This window comes from Schistocerca piceifrons, chromosome 1 (assembly GCF_021461385.2).
Source record: "Schistocerca piceifrons isolate TAMUIC-IGC-003096 chromosome 1, iqSchPice1.1, whole genome shotgun sequence".
In the NCBI taxonomy this organism is placed as follows: domain Eukaryota; kingdom Metazoa; phylum Arthropoda; class Insecta; order Orthoptera; family Acrididae; genus Schistocerca; species Schistocerca piceifrons.
This window is the reverse complement of record NC_060138.1, coordinates 1,209,656,045-1,209,674,554: the sequence shown is the minus strand read 5'-3', so window position 1 is coordinate 1,209,674,554 and position 18,510 is coordinate 1,209,656,045. Positions and strand designations below refer to the sequence as shown.

Here is an 18,510-nt window from a genome sequence, read left to right as displayed (position 1 = left end):
CTGCATTGACGTCGCATTCACTAGCTCGAGAAAGCATACAATCGTTTGCTTGTTATCTGTCCATGGCAGAGTTTGTTGATTTCATAATTTTTTGTGGAAAATGGAGCATTACTTGTCACAGGAATTTGAAGACAATGATTAAACACTTCTCAAAGAGACGCTCGTGATAGGCACCAGACTCATTTATGCACTGTTGCTAACATACTTTAGCTGACGTTCACAAAAATTAAAAGTTTTCGGTTCTAAATGAATTTATCACAATATCAACTTATTCTCTAGTGACGCTCGGTGTGTAGGAATGCATTAAATAGCACGTCTTCACCAACAGCTGAAGAGATATGATGTCACAAACAAAGTATAAAAACGTGTTTAATAACAGAGTCAAGCTGTCTGAAGGCTAATACTATTTTAATTTATATTAGTATTAACTTATAACAGTTTCGCTGTTCCACATTAAATTTGTGTCAATGAGTGTTAATGTAGTAGCAATCATACCTGAGTCCACTGTTATTTCCACAAAAATATTCGCCATCTTAGAAAAATAAAACAAGTTTCTACGAAATTTAATGCGATTAAGAATTTCAACCTGAAGTTTTTCATCTCAGAGGAATATTCGTAATGACTCCGAAACTGGCCGCAGATCTTGTGAGTCGGTTATATTTCCCAAGTCGAAAATGGTTCAAATGGCTCTCAGCACTATGGGACTTAACATCTGTCGCCATCAGTCCCCTAGAACTGAGAACTACTTAAACCTAACTAACCTAAGGACAGCACACACATCCATGCCCGAGGCAGGATTCGAACCTGCGTCCGTAGTGGTCGCGCGGTTCCGGACTGAAACGCCTAGAACCCCCCGGCCACACCGGCCGACTTTCCCAAGTCATAGAGAATTTTTGTAATATATTTCAGCTGTTGCGTTTGAATTACAGTTGCATCAGTAAAATAAGTGCTTCTGTCCTCAGCAGCTGCTGAATAAATGTTTCTTCTCGAAACATCTTTTGAGTGAATTTTGTGGAACAGTTTTGTTTGTTAATATTTGATTCAATTTCGGAATTAGCTAAATGACTTAGTCTCCTTTGACACCTATGGTCATATTATGCTCCTTAGTTGTTTTTGGCTCTTAATTCATGGTAGCAAAGTATGAGGTAACATATTAAACTGGTTTCAATATTCGAAATTTGATTTTCTTACAGGGATCCTAAACTACGGGTAACGTTTCGGAAATATTGTATGTGTAGCAATCATAAATATTATGTTCTTGTCTTATAATCTTATGGATAAAATAGAGACTGGATCCACTTGACATAAATTTTGGTTTGGGTCGAACAGTTTGTTGTTAAGTGTCATGATCAACAAATCTGCAAAATAGCTATTAGTTGCTGCAATCACCTCCTCGTTTGAATAAAATCTTTGTCCCACCAGCCATTTCTTCAAATTGGGGAATAAATAGTAGTCCGGGGGAGCCAAGTGTGGAGAATAGGGGGTATGGGAAACGAGTTGGAACCCTATAATTTTGCTACCACATCTGCTGAGGTGTGTGCTTGTGCACCGTCGTGACGGAAAATGACTTTTTTGCGATCTAGTCAGCGGAGTTTCTCTTGCAGCTCGATTTCCAGACGGTCCAATAACGATGAATAATATGCACCTGTAATAGTTTTACCCTTTTCCAGATAGTCGATGAGGATTATCCCTTGCGAATCCCAAAAGACAGACGCCATAACCTTTCCGGCCGAAGGAATGGTTTTCGCCTTTTTTGGTGCAGATTCTCCCTTGGTAACCCATTGTTTAGATTGTCGTTTGGTGCCAGGGGTATAGTACTGATTCCATGTTTCATCTACAGTGACGAAACGACGCTGTAAGTCCTGCGCGTTCTTCCTGAACAGCTGCAAACAATCCTTGCAAGACCTCACACGATTCCGTTTCTGGTCAAGCGTGAGCAATCGCGAAAGCCATCTTGCAGATAGCTTTGTCGTGTCCAAATGTTTATGCAAAGTATTATGTACCCGTTCATTCGAGATGCCCACAGCACTAGCAACCTCACGCACCTTAACTCTTCTGTCATACATTACCGCATCACGGATTTTATCAATGATTTCTGGAGTCGTTACCTCCACAGAGCGACCAGAACGTTCAGCATCACTTGTGCCCATATGGCCACTCCGAAAATTTTGAAACCACTTATAAACTGTTCTAACTGAAGGTGCAAAGTCACCGTAATGTTTATCAAGCTTCCCTTTAGTCTCCTGAGGGGTTTTGCCCTTTATAAAGTTATGTTTAATCACCACACGAAATTTTTTTCGTTCATTTTTTGACAATCACTCGACTTCCTTGATTGACACGAATGCTAAACACAAAGAAATAGACCAATATAGCTGATACGTGATGTGCGTTCTTTGCAAAGATGATACTAACTAAACATGACCTCGGTAAGCACCGCCCGTGCCAACTCTCGGTCTTTGCACGGGCTTTTCAAACAACCCTTGTATTTTCATGGTCCTCACGCGAAATGTTCGTTGGCGGCAGTAGATCGTTCTGCAGTCACCCGCAAATGCCGCTTTTTTAAATTTTCTCGATAGTGCACCTGGAAAAGAACGTCGCCGTCTTTCCAGTGACTGCCATTTTAATTCCAGAAGCATCTCCGTAATACTTGCGTATTACGCTGGTTACAGATGTAGCAGCCCGCTTCTGAATTGCTTCGATGTGTTCCTTCAATTCGACCTGGTGCGGATTCCAAACACTCGAACAGCACTCAACAATGAGTCGTAGTGGTGTCCTATACTCGGTCTCCTTTACAATGAACCATCCCTGCTACAATCCTTACATGCTCATTTCGTTTCATATTCCTTAGCAGCATTACGCCTAGACATTAAATGGATGTGACTCGGTCAAGCACTACATTACTAACGCTGTATCTGAGCATTACAGGTTTGTTTTTCCTACTCATCCGCATTAACTTACATTTTCCCACATTTAGAGCTAGGTGCCATTCATAACGCCAACCACAAATTTTGTCTAAGTCATCTTGTATCCCGCTGCAGTCACTCAACGACGACTGTTTGCCACACACCACAGCATCATCAGCAAAAATCCGCAGACTGCTGCCCAACCTTTCCGCCAGACCATTTATGTATATGGAAAATCTGTCCTACCACACTTCCCTGGAGCACTCCTGGCGTTACGCTTGTCTAATGAATGTTCGCCGTCGATGGTAACATAGGGGTTCTGGTAGATAAGAGGTCCGATATATTTCACTCTCTGTTGGCCCCACAGTTTTTATCCTCTACAGCTTCCTATAGTGCCACTGAAGTTATTCCCTGACTTTCGTAACATATGTCCTGTTTTTTGTCCCTTCTACTTGCCTGTGTTTTCTATGTGTTCCTTTCTTCTCTGATTTTATGCAGAATCTCTCATTTATTCCTTCATCAGTCTACCTAATTTTCAACGTCCTTTTGGAGAACCACAGTTCAGACCCTTCCATTCTCTTGTTTTCCGGTTTTTTCACTAACGATGATTCAATATTACAATGCTGCCCTCCAAACTTACATTATCAGAAATTCCTTCCCCAAATTAAGGTGTACCTTGGTTGTTACTACAGAAATGCATTCTTTATCTGCGTTATTCTACATCTACGTCCATACTCCGCAAGCCAGCTGACGGTGTGTGGCGGAGGGTACCTTGAGTACCTCTATCGGTTCTCCCTTCTATTCCAGTCTCGTATTGTTCGTGGAAAGAAAGATTGTCGGTATGCCTCTGTGTAGGCTCTAATCTGTCTGATTTTATCCTCGTGGTCTCTTCGCGAGATATACACAGGAGGGAGCATTATAATGCTTGACTCGTCGGTGAAGGTATGTTCTCGAAACTTCAACAAAAGCCCGTACCGAGCTACTGAGCGTCTCTCTTGCAGAGTCTTCTGTTCTGTTTTCATGTCCTCCTTACTTCATCCGTCATATGCTGTTTTGCTTCGAAGGTAACAGTATTCCTGAAATTCACACTTTTCAAACGCCCCTCGTACATCGCAAATAGAAATTAGACCCCTACCACAATGTGTGAAAGCCACAGGCAAACTCTGAATTCACCTCTGTCAATGGTTTATCAGTTTCTGGTTGAGACGAAGACCGACGACTTATTACAGGGTGTTGTGTACATAGTTCCGCGTAGTCAGCGCGTACCAAACTTTCCCACTAGAGCGCGCCCCGCTAAGCACAACAGCGCAGGCGCAGCGCTCGTCTGTCTCCGCACTACGAGATGGCGCTGCCTTAGAGACGGACCAAATTCTGCTTCCGCCGATCCGCGTATTAATATGGAACGCAGAACCTTTTCTCCTCGCGGATAACACTCGCCAGTGATACCTTAACGCTCGAGGTAATATAACGAGTGTACAGACCTCCGATTAGTTAGTCTGCAACAGTTTATAGTCAAGTTTCAGTCTGCGCCTAATAAGATTATCATATTACTGTACATAGCCACGAAGAGAAATGTATAGACACTTTGTCAAGTGTCAGAGATATGTGAGAATAAGATTAACGTACCAAGACCAAAGGAACTTCAGATTGGCAATTGTAAATAGCATCCAGAACAAGTTACGTAATGTCTACGATTTTTATTATTTTAATAAATGTGTGTGAAAATTAATCAAGTTCTGTTTAAAGTTGGTCACTGTCAATCTGCTACTATAAGTGTGCGAGTGGCATTTCTATCGTCTGACCTAACGGCAGAAGATAAACACGCCCCGATAAGACCACGAGACATATTGCTGACACTCGCCTACTTCGCTAGAGCGACAAGTCAAATAATCTGATGGTGTGTGTACCGAAGGTCTTACAGTACGCACACCACACGGGGCCACACCCTATCGACACTGCAGCTGACACCGCTAAATAGTTGCGGCTGGAAACAAAACGGCGCAACGCCTCCCCGTAGTTGGCCGTTTCTCATTAGGACAGTACACGTACTGTACCGCCTGCAGAGACATGCCACACCTGTTGCAGGCCCTGGAGACTCTGAACAGCAGCAGCGGCGGCGGCGGTGGGGAGCGCTTCTCGCTGTCGGACTTCAGCGAGGGCGTGTACCGCACCGAGCCCACGACGGGCACGCAGTACGAGCTGGTGTTCCGCGGCCCCGGAGGCGGGGGCGGGAGGCGCGTGACGCTGGCGCGGCCGCTGCTGGCGCCGCTGGTGGTGGGGGTGGAGCGGCTGGCGGCCCCCCGGGGGCGGCCCACCGTGCACGTGCTGCTGCCGCTGGCCCCGGGGCCCGCCGCACACTTCCGCGCCTTCATGGACAAGTTCGTGCGCATCGCGCTCAAGAACGACCGCAGGTCAGTCACTCCGCAGCGAGCTGCCTTTTGGTGAGACCCTAACTCCTTCCAGTATTCCCTGTGAGCAGACTCTTTTGCATTCTCTGCACATATTCATCATAAAAATTACGTTGTTGTTGTTGTGGTCTTCAGTCCTGAGACCGCTTTAATGCAGCTCTCCATGCTACTATATCCTGTGCAAGCTTCTTCATCTCACAGTATCCACTGCAACCTCCATCCTTCTGAATCTGCTTAGTGTATTCATCTCTTGGTCACCCTCCACGATTTTTACCCTCCACGCTGCCCTCCAATACTAAATTTGTGATCCCTTGATGCCTCAGGACATGTCCTACCAACCGGTCCCTTCTTCTAGTCAAGTTGTGCCAAAAACTTCTCTTCTCCCCAATTCTATTCGGTACCTCCTCATTAGTTATGTGATCTACCCATCTAATCTTCAGCATTCTTCTGTAGCACCACATTTCGAAAGCTTCTATTCTCTTCTTGTCTAAACTATTTATCGTCCATGTTTCACTTCCATACATGGCTACACGCCATACAAATACTTTCAGAAACGACTTCCTGACACTTAAATCTATATTTGATGTTAACAAATTTCTCTTCTTCAGAAACGCTTTCCTTGCCATTGCCAGTCCACACTTTATATCCTCTCTACTTCGACCATCATCAGTTATTTTGCTCCCGAAATAGCAAAACTCCTTTACTACTTCAAGTGTCTCACTTCCTAATCTAATTCCTTAATTCGATTACATTCCATTATCCCCGTTTTGCCTTTCTTGATGTTCATCTTATATCCTGCTTTAAAGACACTGTCCATTCCGTTCAACTGCTCTTTCAAGTCCTTTGCTGTCTCTGACAGAATTGCAATATCATAGGCGAACGTCAAACTTTTTATTTCTTCTCCATGGATTTTAATACCTACCACGAATTTTTCTTTTGTTTCCTTCACTGCTTGCTCAATATACAGTTTGAATAACAACGGGGAAAGGCTACAACCCTGTCTCACCGCCTTCCCAACCACTGCTTCCCTTTCATGTCCCTCGACTTTTATAACTGCCATCTGGTTTCTGTACACATTGTAAATAGCCTTTCGCTCCTTGTATTTTACCCCTGGTACCTTCACAATTTGAAAGAGAGTGTTCCAGTCTACGTATTTTAAGTAATTTCAGTTATATTTTCGCCACCAATCACACCTAAATTCATTCCATACATTCGTCCTAAATAGTGCCCTAGCCTCAGTCTTGTTCCCTCCCTCTGTCACCTGTACACAGCTGGTGTGTCCCAGCCACCTAGACACATGACAGCTCAGTTGTCCTGAACCGGCATTCCACCTAAACTTCACACTGCATTCCATATTCAATAATCGTACTGGTGTTATTATTTTCAAATAAAACACATGCAACTATTACTGTGCATGACAATGGAAGACGTCGTTTTCCTTACTAGATTTATGAAAACATTTTTTGTGTGAATACATAAGCTGTCTTGAAATTAATTCCACTTAAGGTCCTCAAGGCGCCGTAATGCCAGGTAGCATGTCGGAAGCCATTTTTGTATTCGTCTTTATCAGTGCGAGAGAGTTTTACAGAATGACGTACACTACTGGCCATTAAAAGTGCTACACCAAGAGGAAATGCAGATGATGAAAGGGTATTCATTGGACAAAGATAGTGTACTGGAAATCACATGTGATTATATTTTCACGCAGTTTGGGTGGTTAGATCCTGAGAAATCAGTACCCAGAACAACCACCTCTCGCCTTGATACGCCTGGGCATTGAGTCAAACAGAGCTTGGATGGCGTGTACAGGTACAGCAGCCCATGCAGCTTCAACACGATACCACAGTTCATCAAGAGTAGTGACTGGCGTATTGTGACGAGCCAGTTGCTCGGCTACCATTGAACAGACGTTTTCAGTTGCTGAGAGATCTGGAGAATGTGCTGGCCAGGGCAGCAGTCGAACATTTTCTGTATCCAGAAAGGCCCGTAAGTACCTGCATCGTGCAGTCTGGCATTATCCTGCTGAAATGTAGGGTTTCGCAGGGATCGAATGAAGGGTAGAGCCACGGGTCGTAACACATCTGAACTGTAACGTCCACTGTTCAAAGTGCCGTCAATGCGAACAAGAGGTGACCGAGACGTGTAACCAATGGCACCACATACCATCGCGCCGGGTGATAAGCCAGTATAGCGATGACGAATACACGCTTCCAATGTGCGTTCACCGCCATGTCCCCAAACACGGATGCGACCATCATGATGCTGAAAAACAGAACATGGATTCATCCGAAAAAATTACGTTTTGCCATTCGGGGCAGCCGGCCGCGGTGGTCTAGCGGTTCTAGGCGCTCAGTCCGGAGCCGCGCGACTGCTAGGATCGCAGGTTCGAATCCTGCCCCGGGCATGGATGTGTGTGATGTCCTTAGGTTAGTTAGGTTTACGTAGTTCTAAGTTCTAGGGGACTGATGACCATAGATGTTAAGTCCCAGGTTCGTCGTTGAGTACACCATCGCAGGCGCTCCTGTGTGCGACGCAGCGTCAAGGGTAACCGCAGCCACGGTCTCCGAGCTGATACTCCATGCTGCTGCAAACGACGTCGAACTGTTCGTGCAGGTGGTTGTTGTCTTGCAAACGTCCCCATCTGTTGACTCAGGGATCGTGACGTGCCTGCACGATCCGTTACAGCCACGCGGATAAGATGCCTGTCATCTCCACTACTAGTGATACGAGGCCGTTGGGATCCAGCACGGCGTTCCGTATTGCCCTCCTGTACGCACCGATTCCACATCCTGCAAACAGTCATTGGATCTAGACCAACGCGAGCACCAATGTAGCGATACGATAAACCGCAAATGCGATAGGCTGCAATCCGACTTTTATCAAAGTCGGAAACGTGATGGTACGCATTTCTCCTCCTTACACGAGGCATCACAACAACGTTTCACCAGGCAACGCCGGTCAACTGCTGTTTGTGTATGAGAAATCGGTTGGAAACTTTCCTCATGTCAGCACGTTGTAGGTGTCACCACCGGCGCCAACCTTGTGCGAATGCTCTGAAAAGCTAATCATTTGCATATCACAGCATCTTCTTGCTGTCGGTTAAATATAGTGTCTGTAGCACGTCATCTTCATGGTGTAGCAATTTTAATGGCCAGTAGCGTACATGCAACTATTACTGTGCATCTGTATGAAAGACTTCATTTTCCGTAATCGATTTGTGAAAACATATTGATGTGTGATTACATAAGTAGTCTTGAAATTAATTTTACGTAAGGTCCTCAAGGCGCCGTAATGTCAGGTAGCATGGCGGAAGCCATTTTTGTATTCGTCTTTATCAATGCGACAGAGTTTTACAGAATGACTTATTATGCATACCCGTGAAGGAGGGAGAGACATACAGTCAGCGTGTGACCAGAAGGTGGCCACGTGGAACGGGATTCTTCCAGAACATTTCGAATAGACGGACTTCCGGTCTACAGAAGATTAAGATACAGTAAACCTGTGAAGGCCAATGGCCTTGCCGCAGTTGTTACACCGGTTCCCGTCAGATCACCAATGTTAAGCTCTGTCGGTCAGGGCTAGCACGCGAATGGGTGACCATCCGGTCTGCCGAGCGCTGTTGGCAAGCGGGGTGCACTCAGCCCTTGTGCAGCAAACTGAGGAGCTACTTGATTGAGAAGTAGCGGCTGGCATCTCGTAAACTGGAATACGGCCGGGAGAGCGGTGTGCTGACCACATGCCCCTCCATATCCGCATCCAGTGACGCCTGTGGGCTGAGGATGACACGGCGGCCGATCGGTACCGATGGGGCTTCCAAGGCCTGTTCGGACGGAGCTTAGTTTAGTTAAACCTGTGAAGACGCACCTCAACCAGGTAAATCACCTGTTGCAACTGTCTTGGGAGAAGCTAAACGACAGAACATTGCAGAAGAAGATTGTAGTTTTATCGATAGTTAAATCAGAATAAACCCGATAGATTAGAATGTATCAAAACATTACTAAATGTTGAAATACAACAAATAGGTTATGCAATATGTAAGTGTTTAAAAGAAGATGTTGCTTGGACTTTTTAATTTCCCACCATTTTTATATTCGATTGACGTCATAGTAGCAGCAGTCTTGGCAGACTTAAATGACAACTCGTGGAAGTAACCACCATGAGCACCCATCTTGGAACGTGACATCTCTGAGGCTGTCATCTGGACGTCGAAGGGAATTGGGGAACCATGCAGGCTGTTCTTGTCTCTTCTGCCAGTAGGACAACTGCCCTTGAGTTTCCCACCAACAGGAGAAGTGGCCTGAAGGGGTGGGGAAGAGGGAGGGAGTGGAGGATGGATGAGAAGGGGGTAGGGGGTGGGGGAGGGCAGCTGAGTTGGGCCGTTCTGGCTACAATATAGGCTGACCCAGACATGCAATACAACCATACTTCGAAAGTCTTATCATTTGTCAAGCAGGAACTTTGTGGCATTTGACCTCCACAGTATATAGTTTACAATCTATTTGGTACTTAACTTGCTAGTAGGCGTAAAAATCTCCTTTCCTGGCGTAAAATCTCTTTAGCATGTCAACGTAATGACACTTTGTCAAGCAGAAAGCTGAGTGTCGGGAAGGCGGAGAGGGGGAGGGGGGGGGGGTTCTTTCTGTGGCAGAGTGAGCAGGTAGGTTTGCATGAAGGCGGACTGCAAAACAGACAGGAGAACAAGCATAGGGCATTAAGTATTTATTACCACGAATAATATTCCAGGTAAGTGCCAACAGCCCTCATCCATGTCCTCCGAAATATCAACGACACCGTTTTCCTTGCTCTCAACCAAACCCTCCAAGCTTTTCCAACAATCCTTCCACATCGATCTCAATAACTTCTCCTGGTACAAACATAGTCGGTAAAATTTCAGCCCCTGCAAATCTTGAGCAATACACACAAGAGACACTATCCGTCATTTATCTCAATGATTTCCATTTCACCGTACAAAGTTGTAAACACACTGACATGTTGCGACAAATAGGCTCATTTTATAATTAGTCCCCTCTTAATGATTTTGGGAAAATTTTGAGCATCAGCATGTGACATTTGGTCCTTCACGACTCGTAAAAAACTGCTTTCACATCACGTTATGCAAATCATCTTACAGTGAGCTTAACTGCTGTTAGCGTATCGTAATTAGGTAGCTTCTACAGTACAAGGATGTGCGTTTAATTGTCCCTACCTGGGTGAAGTCGTCATACAGTCGACGAGGCTATTGGAGTATGTAGTTCACGTGATTAACTATTTAAATTTTGCGGGAATTCTGTGCTCTAACAATTGTCAGCGTATACACTACTTACACATATAACATTCTCAAAACAAAGCATAAATTCAATTAAAAATGGACTAATAAAGTCGGCGTTGAGCGCGCATAAACCTAAAAAAACACATACACACATATAATTCAAAATCAGTTTTAAAATATTGAGATAAACATACTATTTACGTGCAGCAATTATATAAGACAAAGTATCTAATTTTTTAAGGCGTTTTGATTTCAACTGCGTTGATTCGTCACATCGCACGCGTCTGAATCGCTTAGCTGCAGTCCAGTGGCTTTAATTGCGCAAAGCGCACTGCAATCCTCGTGCAATGCCATCTGACATTTCAGTCTGGCAGCACTTTTCCACACTGTTTAAAATTTGAACCTTTTGATTTTATTGAGTTTTGCAGTACAAATACAATTATTTAATTACAGTTTCGTCGCTCAAGTTAAATATTCATTAGTACTGATACTGAATGTATAGCTGTCGTGATTGCAAAATTCACTGTCTTCAAATTAGACAGTATGTAGCAGTTTAGTTTGGAGCTGAAACTTACCACAATGATGTACACTTGCGTCAGCAGTATGTGTCCTTGACAATACGTTAACTCGGTTCCTCCGTCTACTGAACACCCAGTAAAATGTCCACAGCTGACTAAAATTACTAAGATTACTTGCAAACAGTACGTGAGGATTACAATCTTCCAGCGTTCTCTGCACTCAACAGAGAGATTTTTCCCTGCACGCCGAAAATGTTACCATTCCTTACACCTACCTTAACCGCCATACCTTCTCCTTAACTTAAGATTCCACACATTCTCCTGACCTCCAAATCTCCACCCTCCTCCCCTATTCTAGCCCACAATTACCGATTTCACACTTACCACCCCAGTGTTACTCTCCAAGACATAGTAATCCCTCCAGCTGCATTTCCACACATCTCTACAATGCTTACTTGCTGGACCCCACATCTACATGGACTTGCCAAAAACAGCATCGCCATATACTTCGTAGCCACGCTATTACCATGTGGCACCTGGGCAAAAATAGTGACACAACTCAAACCTGCGATACTTGAGAAAAATCTACTTGAAGTATTCTGTACAACCGATACTAACAATAAAATAGTTTGCAAAAACAGACATAATGTCTTGTGGGATAACAGCAATCAGTGATTTTATAATGTTACTTAAAATCCGTCTTGATTGCAAATTTTTTATTCATATGACAGGTATCGGTTCATTCAGAACCATCTTCAGATCTGTAAAAATAATGATACTAATTTACTATTTCACGGAAGCAAATTTTTTTCTTCCTATGTAATCAACATCAAATGTACCAGAACGTACCTGATATTTCAGTTACAGGAGTAACCCGTCCAAATCCAGCAACTTTCACATGCTACGTCACATAAAATTGGTTGGCAGAGTGCACGTCATTTATATTAATTATAACACTATTACCGACAGGTGGCGTCTGATACACTTGTTACATTCCATTTGCACATACAGTATTCAGTAGATTTTTTTTTATATTAAAAATACTTAATTAAAATATGTAGATGTCAAGGTTAAAATCTGTACTTGTCAGAACTAGAAAAACAGTAAAATTATCATTTTTATACGATCTAAAAAGCATAGAGCGATTTATATATCTATGGTTCTGGTGTGAACTTGTTTTCCTCTACGGTCTGCTTCCGTGCTTCCCGCCATTTCGGTGTTGTGCCGCGATCCGCTCAGTTGTCTGCTGTCCATCGCCGCGGGCAAGAGGGCCGCGCAGGAGGGCACCGTCAACGACGCCAGGCGCTGCACGCGTCTTCCGGCTTCTCCACCGCGCACCATCTCTCATCCCTCGGCCTGGATCTCCATACGCCACAGTTGTCATCTTAGTAGGTCGTCATAAATGCTAAAATGATTGAATTCGCTTTGCTCGTTGAGGATTAAATCCGGATCTTTATTTTTGTGGGTGTATATTTCAATCTCTTCCAAAATGTTAAGAAACCGTCCCTTATGAGCTCTATGCAGGATGTCTACTAAGATGACAACTGTTGCGTGTGGAGATCCAGGCCGAGGGATGAGAGATGGTGCGCGGTGGAGAAGCCGGAAGCCGCGTGCAACGCCTGGCGTCGTTGACGGTGCCCTCCTGTGCGGCCCTCTTGCCCGCGGCGATGGACAGCAGACGACTGAGCGGATCGCGGCACAACACCGAAATGGCGGGAAGCACGGAAGCAGACCGTAGAGGAAAACAAGTTCACACCAGCACCATAGATATATAAATCGCTCTATGCTTTTTAGATCGTATAAAAATGATAATTTTACTGTTTTTTAGTTCTGACAAGTACAGATTTTAACCTTGACATCTACATATTTTAATTAAGTATTTTCAATATAAAAAAAGATCTACTGAATACTGTATGTGCAAATGGAATGTAACAAGTGTATCAGACGCCACCTGTCGGTAATAGTGTTATAATTAATATAAATGACGTGCAGTCTGCCAACCAATTTTATGTGATGTAGCATGTGAAAGTTGCTGGATTTGGACAGGTTACTCCTGTAACTGAAATATCACGTACGTTCTGGTACATTTGATGTTGATTACATAGGATGAAAAAGATTTGCTTCCGTGAAATAGTAAATTAGTATCATTATTTTTACAGATCTGAAGATGGTTCTGAATGAACCGAAACCTGTCATACGAATAAAAAATTTGCAATCGAGACGGATTTTAAGTAACAATAAAATAGTTTAAGCTACCTTTTGATTCCAAGTAGACAATTTTGGCAGTAAGTTCCATTACATTCTATACAACAGTAATGTGGACATGTAGTTGTGTTCTTGCAGTCGAGTTTTCTCAGCCATTGCATTTTTTCTTTTTTTTGTAATATGTGCTTTCCTTAGTTATGAAATGAAAAGAAAACGTTTATATCTATTGTAAGCGAATTATTTTCTTCATTTCAATCGTACAAATTTTTAGCTGTAAAAATCAGACTGCTTATTTAATACCATTTATCCGATGAAAAAGCAGCATATGCGGTCTCTGTCCTCAATTTAATCATGCCTGACCCTGCAAATGTACCTTACTTTAACAGGGCCAGCTTTAAAATCCAGTGTAAATAACGCATAATAACGATGTTAATAATCAAACACCGCTATTCTACCTCTTGATGGAACGGTCATTCCTTTCTTTCATTTTCACCGTATTTGTTAATCACAACATAAAAATGTTCGAAGCAAAGAAATCTGTGGCCTCATCTACAGGTAAGAACACAGTGAACAAAGCATATTTCCAATTTCTAACAGTATGTAACTACAGTCTTACTCACTGCACTGTACAAGACTTCGCGCACTGCAGTGGGGCGGAGCGAGTGAAAAATCGCTAATCGCACATGTTTAGAATCTGCACTTACAGGTTAGATTGAGGTCAAAGTTGATGACGTTTCTTTGTTAGCCCAGCAGCGAACAATGTGACAGTAAATAATCAAGCTAATATTTTGTCATGCCAATTAGGCAGCCTACCTCCCACCTTCTGTAGAGTTCTTGAACTAAAGTCTTCACATGTTAAATCCGTAGAACCAAGTGTGTTGTTAATAAACTGAATTCTGATTTTGGAAGTATGAAGTGGTTTCAGACCCCTGGCTGGTCATAACAAATATAGCTTTCCTCTTCTTCCCCATTGCAAGTGATGAGCCCTTCAAAAGGAAACGCCATCCCCGTCTATTGCAAGCTTCTTCCTCTCAAATGACCTCAGGTCGTTAGTGCCACATTAAAGGCCAGTCTCCCGTGATGCCTTAAATGCCTTGAATAACACACACTCATTCTTAGTAGTCTGAATAGCTTCCACCCCCAACATTTCACCATCGATCAGTACCTTAACATCATCCACCTCCTATCCCAACAACTGAAGAGACATAACAGGGCCCGAAATCAAGTAACCGTGGTCCCAACTCTCTGGAATGCTCAGCGATTCTAACCAAAGAACAGTGTAGTTAGAGAAACAGTAAATGGTCTAGTTCATGTGACCTCCTATAGCCTCCGTCCAGAGAATCAAAACAACTGGTATGAATGTCTCAAAGAATGACCACTGTTGACAGTCCACAGCTGTACGATATAATTGGCAATTAATTCGCTGAATGCGAGTTCCTTGACATTAACTTTATGAGGTACAGATCTGCTACCCACCAGTGATGTATGAAAATTTGTGCAGGTCGGACTCGAAACCGAATTTTTGACTTACCACGAGCAGTACCCCTAACCACTGCGGCTATCCATGCACGCTACGCGGACAGACTCAAAATTCCATAGGTACTACATCTTTACAGTATATCGTAGTCCACTGAATTCATCTCCTGATGCTCGCAACGTAACTTGGATTCCCGCACCAGGGAAAATGAGGAAACAGCGAGGAATCTAGACCAGTGCTGTTATCATCTTTTTCCCGCCTGGGCTTGTACTACTTACATTCATGTCTGAAAGAGCAGAGACTGTTGACGGTCCACAGCTGTGAGAAACAATGGACATCAGCTGTGTTAGGTATAGATCTACCACCCAACAGTGGTGTGATTTGTATCGGACGGCGACTCGAACCAGGATTTCCTTCGTGGTCGCCTTAACCACTTCGAATATCCATGCTCCCTGGACAAACCCAAACGTCCATACATCACACTGTGTACACTATTATGCCATAGCTCATTGTTTTTATCACGTAATGCTCGCTAACATTATTAACTAGATTCCTGCGCTGGGGAGAAGGAGAAAATGGGGAATGGAGATCAGTGTTGTTTTGTCAACAGTGTTGTTCATTCAGACATGGAAGTAAACCTGCGATACTTGAGAAAAACCGACTTGAAGTATTCTGTACAACCGATACTGAAATAGTTTAAGCTACCTTTTGATTCCAAGTTGGCATTTTTGCCAGTAAGTTCCATTACATTCTATACAACAGCAATGTGGACATGTAGTTCTGTTCTCGCAGTCGAATATTCTCAGGTATTGCATTTTTTTTTTTTTTTTTTTTTCTCTCCTTAGTTATGCGATACGGAGGCACAAGACAATAACAACATTAGTCTCGATTCCTCGTCTCACTCTCCCTGATGCAGAATCCAAGTAATGTGGGCATTGGGTGATGTGTTCAGTAGACTACGAGATAAGGATGTAGACATATAGAAGTTTGGGTCGGTCCGGAGAGCAAGTACAGAGAGTAGACTTGGCTAAGCAACTGCTAATGGTAAGCTGAAAATCCGGAAGCGAATCTTGGCCCGGCACATATTTCCTTATGTCACTATTGGGTGGTAGATTTGTACCTAATACAGCTGATGTCAAGGAACTCGTACTCAGTGAACTAATTTGGAATAAAACAACTGGGCTCAGGAACGGGTCTTCCGGCTACTCACAGAGGTACAGGGTGGGCTGTAATTATCGCATGGCACCGAAATTTGGTGGGCATTTTAAAGCACGAATGCGGAACCGATTAACGGTGGAAAAAAATAGTTCCAATTTTGGCCACAATGCGCAAATCTGTCGCTGTGAATGCAAGGAAGATATGTAGACATGGTTCTGTATATAGTGCATTAAGAACGCGACTTTGGCAGAAAGGGTCAGATAAGTGAGAAAGACATAATGTTGATGTTATTAACCGCCGCTTGCACCGGGGCCGACAACGAAATGCCGTAAAGCGCCAGATTTGCACCTGGTGGCCAAAATTGGAACTAATTTTTTTCCCACCGTAAATCTCTTCTGCATTAATCCCTTGGAATATCTACGAAGTTTCTCTGCTGTACAATAATTACAGTCCACACTGGGGTCAACGGAAGCGTCTGATTCCACTCGTCTGCTTTGACCCATGACGTAAGGGTGTTGTGGTGTGTGACGTGATTGCGACGCGGAGTTTATGAGTTGGTTGTGTTTGTAAATGTCGTTTTGTTGTTGTTTTTTCTGTATTGAATGTGTTTTAATTAACGTAGGAATGTTTGACTTTTGAATTTTTATGGTGGTGTGGTTTTGGTTTTGTTTTTCGTAGTTGTAGGTGGTGGTTTTTTCGTATCAATAGTTACGGTTGACCTATATAGGTCAAGGGAAATGACCGATTCCAATTTTCGTAGTTTTATATGTAGGTATTGGTGTTTTGGTATCGTCAGCTGTGGTCAAGGGAAATGTGTGATTCCAATTTTCGTAGTTTTGGCTGTTTGCGTTTCGGTATCGTCAGCTGCAGTTGACCAATATTGGTCAAGGGAAGTGTCTGATTCCTGTAGATACGGTAATTTTTTGTTTGTTTGTCATTTTCGTGTTTTGGGATCTTGGCCTGTCTTGTTTTTACTGTTGTATTTAGTTTGTCCCCTCCCTAAAACCCCCATTTTCCCGCGGCTGCCCCATTAGTCTGATTGTATTTTTGGAGGGAGATGTTGTTGTCTTATTTATACGTATTTTCGTGTTTGTTACCGTGTGTATTTAGTGACATCTTAAGCACCGTGTTGGAGACGCTTAGAATAGCCATTTCCGCCATATTGATGACGTCATGGGTCAAAGCAGAGGGGTGGAATCGGTCACTTGTCTCTGAATTGCTGCTCTTTAGTTGCAGCCAACCGGTACGTGATAACAGGTGGCAGGTGACCGGGGTGTTGTTCATAGAGGGTTTGCCAGGCATACAGTTCAGCAGATTCTCCACGCTGCAGTCTCCTTATAAGCCGTCGGCACACGGACCGTGCATCCGAACGTTGAGAGTGCCAAGTTTCTGACGTCATAGCGTGGAATAACACGCTCGGGAGTCTTTCCGAACGCGCAGAGCAATATCTGACATGTCAGATATCCTGAGCGTGCGTCTGAGCGTTGACCAATGAGATGGCACAACGCCACCTACATCACTCGCACGCCGTCTCCCTTCAGCACAGAGTTGTGAGGCGCCATATTGGCATTCATTTCAAGCCTATACGTATATATGCCGTTTCTGAGCACCAGCAAATTGAGAATCACTGGAAAAACCGTTGTTAGTTGTGTGATTCGTCCCAAACATCATATGCGTGGCAAAAGAATTACTGTAACTTGCGTATTATGTGAGTAGGCTATTTGAAGGCAGCGACACACTGAAGATCCACCCAAAACGCATTGTTCTGGGTACAGTTTGTTGTAATTTAATTTCAATTAGTAACATCATTATCTATGATTAACGTTTTCAGTAAGTGGTAAGATAATATGATTAACAACAAGTGTTATGTTGTCGGTTTAGCATAATGAGTAGCGTCTCTGTCCACCAATTAGTTTTTGTTGAGGCAGTGTTTCGGGTTTTAAAACTTCAAAATTTTTTCATAACATTAGCGTTTTTATTAGGTTCTGGTACTTTATTATTAGTTTAATGTAAGTATATGCTATAATATTTGATGTAAATATAAGTTCACCTTTTTTTGAGGGGTGACTTTGTTCGATTGGCTTAATCTACAGGACAGCTTGCGGTACTTGTATAAAGATATTTTACTCCTTTTTCTTTTACACTTCGCAATTCACATGTTGCAAATATACTGCTACTGCGTAGGAACAGTGATCAAGTAAGACTGACCTTGGGGTTTTACTAAAATGTGGGAGAAGTATTCCAAATTTGTACCGCACTGTTTGTAATCGAACTTTTATAAGCCTGTGTCCTTATTGACTGGACATGGTACTTTCCTTTTCGTGGACGATGGAGGAAATGTGCGTTTTAATAGAGCTAACGTGGGAATTTTAAGCGCGCCTGTGGAGTAAACTGTGTGATTTACGAACTAGGAACGTCGCTCAACTGCCGCTGGAGTGCGTTGCGATCGCGTGTACCACGTTGGGGCCACGTACCGTATGCACGAGAAGCATCGTTCCTGAGCGTTCAGCAGCACGTTGGACTTGGCACGCTCAACGTTAACGTTCGACAGCACGGTCCGTGTGCAGACGGC

At 43.4% G+C, this 18,510-nt stretch overlaps 1 protein-coding gene across 1 annotated transcript in view; it reads left to right on the top strand.

Annotated features, from left to right (window-relative positions):
• The window catches only part of LOC124779416 (chondroitin sulfate N-acetylgalactosaminyltransferase 2-like), a 54,813-nt gene that overhangs the window by 9,486 nt on the left and 26,817 nt on the right, over nt 1–18,510 (top strand). The window contains exon 2 of the mRNA XM_047253710.1: nt 4,989–5,314. Within this exon, the coding sequence (XP_047109666.1) occupies nt 4,989–5,314 (326 nt within the window). The remainder of the gene's footprint in view (nt 1–4,988; nt 5,315–18,510) is intronic.